At 37.8% G+C, this 10,687-nt stretch overlaps 1 protein-coding gene across 6 annotated transcripts in view; it reads right to left on the bottom strand.

Annotated features, from left to right (window-relative positions):
- kcnh1a (potassium voltage-gated channel, subfamily H (eag-related), member 1a) overlaps positions 1-10,687 on the bottom strand; it is a 63,858-nt gene that overhangs the window by 17,185 nt on the left and 35,986 nt on the right. For all 6 annotated transcript variants that reach the window (XM_036215506.1, XM_024297119.2, XM_036215505.1 and 3 more), the window contains one exon: positions 2,663-2,862. In XM_036215506.1, the coding sequence (XP_036071399.1) occupies positions 2,663-2,862 (200 nt within the window). The remainder of the gene's footprint in view (positions 1-2,662; positions 2,863-10,687) is intronic.

Here is a 10,687-nt window from a genome sequence, read left to right as displayed (position 1 = left end):
ATGGTTAAATTACCTAACCAATCTTCCCTCATTGATGAGGATCAACTGTTGGTTAAAAATAAACAGATACAATCACAGAAAAGTGAAAGAAACTCGATTCCTTTGCAAGAGACGATATAGAGAGAAGAAGAAGAAGAAATTCCAGAAGAAATCAAGGCAAACTTTTTCCATGGTAAGAAGATTCAATTTATATTATTAAGACACAGTCACCAGATCTCAGTCCAATACAACCTTTAGGATGTTGTGGAACGGAAGATTGGTGTCATGGAGGTGCACCCGACAAATCTGTGTGATTCTATCATGTGAATATGGACCAAATTCTGAAGAATGTCTCCAGAAACCTTGTCGAGTTTAAGACATATTAGGCAGATTTGAAGGTAAAAGGGTCCGTACCGGTACCTGCAAGAAATATCTGATAAAGTGGTGTGTCTATATCATGTGTGTCTATCCGGCCCTCCAGATCATTTTATTTTACTGTTATTAATGCCCATCCATTTTCTTGACCGCTTCGTCCCTTTCGGGGTCGCGGGGGTGACGCGATGTTATCTTGGGCTTATTTTTAACTTGTATAATTTTGACAAAATATATTTTAATGGAGTGTAAAATATTGAAAGTTATTTAAGGTTTAAGTTGATTTATTCTGAAATAATTTTCCTGCCTCTTTATTATTTATAATTATGTTAAAAAGTTAGAGTTTTAAAGATTGGAATTCTATTTTGGCATTTATTAAGATTTTTTAGGCTATTTTGGAGTTTAGCTAATATTTCAGATACACACTATCTGTTTTAGCAAATTTAGGCTTTTCTTTACCTTTTTTTAATGTTTCTAGGCTGTTTTAGAGTTAGGCTAATATTTACATGCTAGCTGCTTTAGCTAATTTAGGCTTTTTTCAGTTTTTTTAGGCTATTTTGAAGTTAGCTATTTTTTTCAGCTACATGCTAGCTGTTTTGACTAACCTAGGTTTTTTTTATTAATTTACTTATTTTAGTTTTTTTAGGCTAATTTTAGCTAATATTTTAGCTGGATATCAGCTTCAGTGATTTCAGCTTCAGCGTTTTTAGCTCTCAATTTCAGCATCTTCAGCGGCCAAATTCAGCTTACAGCATTCACACTACTATTATTGCAGGTCATGCTATATATCTAGTTTAGATATATACCTTTAACACTTAAAGAGCCATTTGGTCCAGTTTCTGACAGACCAGAACCCAGCGAGAGCCACCAAATCCTATTTCATTTTTTAGAAAATACCCTTCTTTTTTACGTGGCCATTAGCGTTTCTTATAGAAAATGTAGCTTTTAAATATTTACAATAAATGTATTTTAAAAAGTGTGATATTTTTCTATATATAACAACTTTAATGTCTTTACTTTTGACAGCAGCAAATACAAGTTCCTTTCAAAATAAAATACTGTGTCAAATAAGATCTTCCTGCTCCAGCAGAAAATTGAGTCAAGCGTGACATTTTCTAGATCCTGCAGCATATATTATGTGCAAAACTCAACTAACTACAGTAATTTAATATTTATTAAGGTTGTTAGCCACAATGGAGGGGTAAAAGAGCCACATGTGGCTCCAGAGCCTCAGGTTGCAGATCCCTGATCTAGTTCATAATTATGTTACTATCTTAATGTTTTAAAAAAATAGTCTTAGTGTTCGATAAATGTTTTTCCTATTCGGCCCACGACCTCAGGTGTGTTTTGGATTTTGGCCCTTTGTGCGATTGAGTTTGACATCCTGCTCTGTATCATCTCATGAAGGAAAGCAGACCATTTCTGCTTTGAAACTAAATAATAAAGTTAAGTCCCTGAAAAACCCAAACATTTCACTACACTAAAAAAGTTTTCATCTCATGAAACGTATTGTTTGCACCAGGAAGTGCATATACTTCACAGTGAAGTGCCACATGCAGGAAACAGGATCGCAGCCACCGACTCAGAGATAAGCTGCCGATCAGCTGTCAGCGTGTTTTTCAGGGACACCTCATCAACGGGATGCCAGCCTGTCGCAGGGCTCTACCTCTGAAACAAATCTGCCTGCAGATGAATGCAAAGCAGTGAGGGGAGTTGGTCCCATTTTTAGACCCTTCAGTGTGGCCTGAAGCCAGAACAATAACAAAAAACACATAGATGCAGTGCAGACTCTGTGTGTGCGCATTATAAATTATAATTAGAGAGCTCAAGTCTGATTGCAAGTGAGCACATTTGGCTGGTCCTAGAATCCCAGAGTTATTAGCAACGGTGCTTCTGATCACAATTGGAATAATAAAATCATTAGACTTTAGACAAATAGGTTTTAATCAGGTGCAGCGATGGCCTTCGGTTTAAAATCATGCTAGTAGTTTCAGTGTCTCCTCCCTCAGCTTTTAATGGCTTATATCTTTAAATACTCAAGTTGTACCCGGTCCCGGATGAGCGGAAGAGGATGGAGGGATTCATAGCAAATGTAAACAGCATGAGTTTAGTGTTTTTTCTCTCAGATTGTTGGGTTTTTTGTGTGTCTTTCGACTTGCTTTTTTAAGTTACACATCTTGATAAAATGTGCTTTCTTGTTACAGAAATTGTTAACAACGAATCAATTCAATGGTAGTGCTATAACAAGAGCAAGTTTAATCATTTTTTTTAATTTATACGTATTAAATAAATAAAGAGATGGCCTTCATACCTTTTCAGTGTCTATACCGCGGGACATGGACCAGGTGGAGGCGATATAGTCCATGACTCTTTCACTCAAGCCTTTAGGAACCTGATAGAGTTTCAGGAAGTCCCGGACGCTGTTGATCATCTCGTGGTAACGGTTCGTGTTGGCGTACATCTGCTGGAAGATGGTCGTCACGTTACCAAAGATGGTGGCATACAGAAGGGCTACGGAAAAAAAAAAGATGAGTGATTTGGACATCGAAAGTAACTTCAAAGAACTGTCATTGAAGATAGGAGGGGAAAATTTAACATTTGGGGCTTCAAAAGCAGCTGTCAGGTGAGAAATATTTGATGTCAGTGTAAAAAAAAATTGGCAAGCCCTAAAAAAAAAAAAAAGAAGAGCCACATTTGATGTAGGAAGTAAAGATTTAACATTATTATAAAAATAGTGTTTTGGGACCTTCTAGCTATTCAAACAACTGACACTCCTGACATGAAGTGTTTTCTAAATCTTTCATTTGATCTTAATGTGAGAAAAAAGTGGATAATAGTGAGGTTATTTTGTCAGTTTATCGTAAACAGAGCAAAAATGTCAAAATGGGGCAAAACTAGATTTTTTTTCCAATTAAATTAGCAAAAAATTGAGCTTTGCTTTGAAATATGATCTGTATTAAAGATTAACCAAAGGAATTGAGAACTGGCCACCAATAACTAAAGATCCTTTAGATAGGCCCATATCATGCTTTTCTTAAGTTTTTCACAGTAAACTATGTCCATTTATATGATCGTATATTATCTTTGGAACAAATTATTTATGAAATGAGTTATTTTTGTGAACTCTTTTCATACCCGGAAGTAAAACGACTCAATCTCTGAGGCTCCGCCTTTCACTCCTTGAGGATGCCAGAGCCGAGGCGTTTATCCCCAAGATATGGCACAGACGGAATGGTGATGGGTAATGGGTTCATTTTGCGATGAAATTTGGCTAAAAAATGCAGACAACACCGATGAGAACATTGATCTGATTAGCACTGGCTGTGAACGATTCTGTTCTCTTTGAAGCATCACCAATCTTGTATCAAAAATCCTTTCCACGCTCAGACTGTCTGCAAGGCAAAACAAGACTTCGCACTGAAGAAGTGGCTGAGGTGGGTTTAAATGCTAGATGGTAATGACGATGATAGAAAGCAGTGGTGTAAACAGGAAACTGTGGCAGTGGCTGATGGGAGTTTTAGTGAGGAGGCGGCAGGGTTAGAACTCTAGCAAGGGCTCCCTCTGGTGGTCGGATGTAGTAGCTGAGGGTGGAACTATAGAAGTGTAGAACCCTCACATTGTGTGAATCTCTGCTTTCAGAAACACAAGGTTTGTTGCATAAGAAAGTGTTCATTGGATGCTCTTTAAGTTTGTTTTCTTGCATTTTGCATGTTTACAACTGAACTGAAATTTCATAATCTCTCCTGCTAATTAAAGACAACTAAGTCCAGTAGCTAGGAAGGGGTCAAGGGTCAGTTAAGATCATCATTTGCACATTTTTGGCCTTTTTCTGCCTCTTTACCATGACACGTCCCCCAGCTGGCTTATAGAAAGACATCCTCAGATGGTTACTCTGCCATTTCTGTGTTTTACTGCAGGTGTAATAATAATGAGTCGATGCACACTGCCTGCAGGTCGTTACATCGGATCAGAAGATCTGCAAGTTATTCAGTCGCCATTTGACTTGCTCCTTTTAATGAGGAACAGCCTTTCTCTGGCCACTCCAAACCCTGACTGAGCTGCACTTTCATCTCTGCAAGCAAAATCGGAATTCAAAGGCTCCATTGATTTAATGTTAACCTGATGAACCAATGGGATAACATGTTCCCAACTTTTCACACCACATTTTTTTCAGATAGGCCTCGGATTTAATATTGTTTATTATGGTTAATGCTTCATTTGGCCACATGGGAAATTAAGAACTCATCACATACAATCAGCAAAACTCTAGCCAAAAGGGAAGATCTACAACTGAGTCTTTTTTTCTAGTGCATTTCTTTTGGTAGAAATATTTTAAGAAAAGCGGCAGGAAGACTGGAGCATCTGAGGTGGTTGAACTGGTGCAACAGCTGGCGCGTGTCAGTGGATCAAAGCCATCAGATGTGTGCTCTGCGCGAGCAGGACTCTCCTGGCAATGGAGCCCTAATTAGCCCTGCTTGAAGGGACGGAGAGCAAACACGGCAGCCAAACATTTCAATTACCCGGAGATGATGACGCTAACCCTTGCGTGCATTTGCGCGCATTTGTTTATTTTACAGACCACAATTAAAGTTCTGAAAAGCTGCTGGAGGAATAATACTAATTAAAAAGCTCCTCATGAGAGAAAACGACTTTTATTCTTTTATCACATTTGCTCAGCTGTAATCCAACAGTACTTTGATTTTCTTTAGAGCAGGGTGTCAAATTCAATCCCACAAGGGGCCAAAATAAAAAACTCACCTTAGGTCACAGGCCGAACAGGATAAACATTTATTGAACACACTAAAACTACATTTTTAAAACTTTAAAACCATAACTTTTTAACATAATAATGAACTACAGTATTACCTGCAATTATGCTTGTGTGAAAGCTGTGAGCTGAATTTGGTCACTGAGAATGCTAGTGCTAATATTTGAAGATGCTATAAATTGATAGCAGAAAACACTAAAGCTAATGGCCAGCTCAAATATTAGCTAAATGCCAAATTAGCCTAAAAAAAAAACAAAAAAAAAACAGGTTAGCTAAAACAGCTAGCGTGTAGCTGAAAAAATAGCTAAACTTCAAACTGTTAAAAAAAAACAGAAACAAGCCTAAATTAGCCAAAACAGCTAGCGTGTAAATATTAGCCTAATTCAAAAACAGCCTTAAAAACTTTTAAAAAGCTGAAATTGCCAAAACTGCTAGCATGTAGCTGAAATAATAGCTAAACTTAAAAAAATAGCCTAAAAAAAACAAAAAAGCCTAAATTTGCCAAAACAGCTAGCGTGTGAATATTAGCCTAACTCAAAAACAGCCTAAAAAACTTTTAAAAAGCCTAAATTACCCAAAATAGTTGCATGTAGCTGAAATATTAGCTACACTTAAAAATAGCCTTAAAAACAGAAAAAAGCCTAAATAGCCAAAACAGCTAGCGTGTAAATATTAGCCTAACTCCAAAACAACCTAAAAACTTTAAAAAGCATGAATTAGCCAGAACAGCTAGCAAGTAGCTGAAATATTAGCTAAACTCCACCACAGCCTAGAACAGAAAAAAGTCTTAATTAGCCAAATGGCTAGCAAATAGCTGAAATATTAGCCAAACTCCAAAATATCCTAAAAAATCTTAGTAAAGGCCAAAAAAGTTCAAAAAGCTAGCAGAATGCAAATTTTTGAAACTTAAACCGTAACTTTAAAACTTTAATCTGAATGATAAAAAGGCAGGAATATTAATCCAGAATAGATCAACTTAAACCTTAAATAACTTTCATATTTTACTCTTCATAAAAATATATTTTGTCAAAATCATACAAGTTAGAGATAAGCGCAAATTAACTTTGGGCCTGACTTTGACTTGTGCTTTAAGGTTTTTACTCCTTTAAGTTGTGCTTTAAAATTAATCAAAATACCAGAATCTAAGGTAGAAACATTTCATATCCAATCTCTTTGTTTAATGCCGTTGAAACACCTGGCTCGCTTGAAGGTAGCTTAAACATAGTTGTCAGAAACTGTAGCCCTAGGCCAACCGTTGCTATAGAAACAGGACATATGTATAGTGCCCCCCTCCGACACACACACACTCGCGCACTTTTTCCCATGCCACTCTGCAATCCTTCGTCACGCTGTGATCCTCTGCTGCCAGCACCGATCCAGCGCTGCTGGTAAAAATAGCTCTGTATCGGGGCATCCATATTTCATACGGAAAAGACACGGACTACACAAAGCCGCATCTACTACCGGAGCTCCCCGGGCTGTCTGCTTTTCAGATATTTAAGATCATTTGTATCGCACAATAAGAATTTTATGGAGTCTGCAAATGAGTTTTGCCAGTCTCTCCCTCGAGTGTGTTCATAAACCTGAACAGCCAAATCAGCAAGAAAGCGGAGGGAGGGCACGCGCTCTCCTGTTCAGGGCTTATGTTGAGGATGACAAAAAGTGTGGAGCAGGTGAGGAGGGTTTGCGCCGGGCTAAATTGATCCGGCAGTGTTGCTCTCTGCGAGTGCAGTCGGTGCTGTACACCGTTTTATGAGCCACATAAGCCGAAGGCAGATTATTAATACTGAGATGAGAAAACAAGAGCGTGCTGTGAAAATCTGCCTTTTTTTATTTTAAGAAAATTAGTTTTCCTATTATTAAATTGTGAGAGAAACATTATTCCTTTTATATTAAAGTAATTACAGAGCAAAGCAACTAAAGTCTATTTTTAGAAATACAATCTCCTTTTCACTGCTTTACTTTTGAGGCTTTTCAAAAACATGCCCCAGAAGATCTAAATTATTCAGTGCAAAACAGCTCAGCGGGCTGGGGCAAGGAGTGAAATGTGGGTAAAAAATGACAGTGCACTCCCCATTTCTTTATTGAATCAGACTTTCTGAGGCTGGCAGCGATCTAACGACACCGAAAAAGGAAAATGACATTTGGAAACTCATTAAGTTTGTCTCACTGGTAATATTGAGTTTTCAACACATTGATTCTAATAAAATGTATTTTATGTTTAACTTTTGCAGGAAGTTGTTACCTAACTCAGCAAGTTACAGCAGTGACGCACTGAGGTCTGCTTTTCCCGCCAACACATTTATGATTTATTTCAGTGATTTCCATTTTTCACAGACAGCTAAGCATTTTAAGGCCAAATTCAGACATCAGCATATAGAGTGATTTAAATACTGAGACCTTGATGAAGTTTGTAATGTGCAAGTAATTAAAAAAACATGGATATTAATCAATCAAACTCTGGTCATTTCTCCCTCTTTGTGTCAAACCGGTTTTAAAAACAGTTGTGCTCCTAAGTCTACATACCCTAGAAGAAATAATAATTTCTCTGTCATTTTTTATATTGTATAAATGATAACCAAAAACTTATTTTTCACTATAGTTAGTGGTTGGATGTAGTGATTTATTGGCAAAAAATGACAACAGAAACTTCCCAAAAGTTTAAAACTGAAAAGAGTTGGGATATTTCTAGATTTTGAATCATGAAGAAAGCTAAAGAGTTGACAAAAAATCTATGGGAAAAGGTAACGGGACTGTACAAAATAGGAAAGGGACATACAAAGATATCCAAGGAACTGAGAATCCTGGTCAGCAGTGTTGAAAGTTTGATCCAGAAGTGGAAAATGAGGTTAAAATCAAATTTGCCAGAAAAAAATCATAGCAATGCAAAGAAAAAACACAAATAACTTCAGCTGGGATGCAGGATTCCCAGAAAACTGTGGTGTGGATCTTTGAAGATGTACAATAAGGAAGCACCTGAAGAAAAATGGGCTGCATGCCACAAAGTATCTCACTTACAATACACCAAACAGCACAGAGACAAGCCTCCAAAATTCTGGACCAAAGTCTTTTGGAGTGATGAGACCAAGATTGAACTTAATGGCCACAATTAAGCAATCAACAAGGCCTATGATAAAATATAACACTTTTCCTACTGTGAAACACAGAGGCAGATCGCTGATGGTTTGGGGGACTGTAAACTACACAGCAGGAGTGCTGAGATTCACTGGAGGAAAACTTTCACTCTTCAACTCGGATCCACTTTGACATTACAACATGACAACGACCCAAAACACAAGTCCAAGTCCACCTGTCACTGGTTCCAACAGAATAAGGTGAAAGTTAGGTCAGTTTCTGCTAGCTGAGCGGCAAAGATTTGCAGCTGAGCACCACTAGCTGAGAAACAAAGCTAGCTGCTGAGCATCACTAGTTTTATTTCTCAGCTAGTGGTGCTCAGCTGCTAGCTCTGCCCTCTAGGCCCCGGCCATCGCTACAAACAATGTGGTGATTGCTTGTGCTACTAAAGGCAGATATATGGTATGTTATCCTTTTTGAATATTTGTTTTCTTGGGTGAAACGCAGACACGATGAGGAGGCCGGCTCTAGGATGACGTCATGAAATGGGCGGCATCCACAAGCAGCGAAAGGCGGAGCCTCAGAGATGGAGTCGTCTTACTCACGAAAATAACTCCTATTAAATAATTAGATCTTTAGTGTGCCAAAGGTAATATATAATCATATATAGATATAGTTTACTCTGAAAGAAGTAAACTATAAGAATTCAGGTATGTAAACTTTTGATTTGTGTAACTAGAGAAGTTTCAGTTGTCAATATAATTTAAAAAGGGTTAACACTCTTGTTTACCAATAAACGGCTTAATCCAAACACTAACCATGAAATAATTGTCAAAAACTGTCAGCTTTAGAGCAGCATTACTAGCTGAGTTTATTTTTTAAAACATAATATATCTAATCTGTGCAGGCTGCATAAATTAGCTTAAAGAGTACGGCTGTTTGTATGAATAAACTTTGCATTAAAGTGTAGCTTGAATTTCTTTTAGAAGATATTGTGCTCTTTTTTTTTAAAGCCTCTTATACTTTCGCAGTTTAACAATTCTGCGCACACAAACCCAATAGTTGTGTGACCCAGCTCTGTGTCAGCGCAGCATTACAGGGCTGCAGCAGTAATCAACTGATCCATTGAACAGATACTGTATGAAGAGGAAAAAAGGAGCAGAAAGGAGCTGTTTGGAATAAAATTATACTAAATAGAGCCGTGTCGTGACATGAAAAAAAGACTTTAAAATGCACAAACTCCTCACAGTATTCAAAGATGGGGCTATAGCGTTGCTTTGCAAGTCTGTATTAACAAAACTGGCTTACATCACAACTGAGCTGCACTGCCAATGCAAATCTTACCAGGTAGATTGTGTTTTTCTGTAGTTATGTCAGTACTTTCTTCTCAATTATGGAGAAGATATATACAGAGTAGGGTTGCCACGATTAGTCGATAAGTCACGACTTTGTCGACCATTAAAGTAGTCAACGACTACTTTAAGTAGTACTACATTAAAGTAGTTACTTTAACGTAGTACTTTAACTACATTAATGTAGTCAAGTGGCGACTATGTTGACTATTAAAAAAGTCGAGGACTAATTTAATAGTTAATTAGTTGTGAATATGTCGATTAACGTAGTCGACGACTAATTTTGATAGTCGATTAGTCGTGACTATGTCGATTAAAGTAGTCGACGACTAATTTGATAGTCGATTAGACGCGACTATGTCGATTAAAGTACTCGACGACTAATTTGATAGTCGATTAGTCGCGACTATGTCGATTAGAGTAGTCGACGACTAATTTGATAGTCGATTAGTCGCGACTATGTCGATTAAAGTAGTCGACGACTAATTTGATAGTCGATAAGTCGCGACTGTGTCGATTAGAGTAGTCGACGACTAATTTGATAGTCGATTGGTCGCGACTGTGTCGATTAAAGTAGTCGACGACTAATTTGATAGTCGATTAGTCGCGACTATGTCGACTAGAGTAGTCGACGACTAATTTGATAGTTGATTAGTCGCGACTATGTCGACTAAAGTAGTCGACGACTAAATTAATAGTCGATTAGTCGCGACTATGTCGACTAAAGTAGTCGACGACTAATTTGATAGTCGATTAGTCGCGACTATGTCGACTAAAGTAGTCGACGACTAATTTGATAGTCGATTAGACGCGACTATGTCGACTAAAGTAGTCGATGACTAATTTGATAGTCGATTAGACGCGACTATGCCGACTAAAGTAGTCGACGACTAATTTGATAGTCGATTAGACGCGACTATGTCGACTAAAGTAGTCGACGACTAATTTGATAGTCGACTAGACGCGTCTATGTCGATTAGAGTAGTCGACGACTAATTTGATAGTCGATTTGTTGCGACTATGTCGATTAGAGTTGTCGACGACTAATTTGATAGTCGATTAGTCGCGACTAGTCCCTCCTTGAACCGCCACCTTAACGTGGTGGAGGGGTTTGAGTGCTTGAGTGATCTCAGGAGCTATG

Source organism: Oryzias melastigma, linkage group LG15 (genome assembly GCF_002922805.2).
Source record: "Oryzias melastigma strain HK-1 linkage group LG15, ASM292280v2, whole genome shotgun sequence".
Lineage (NCBI taxonomy): Eukaryota > Metazoa > Chordata > Actinopteri > Beloniformes > Adrianichthyidae > Oryzias > Oryzias melastigma.
Note: the sequence above shows the minus strand (reverse complement) of the source record. Positions and strands in the feature narration are given on the sequence as shown.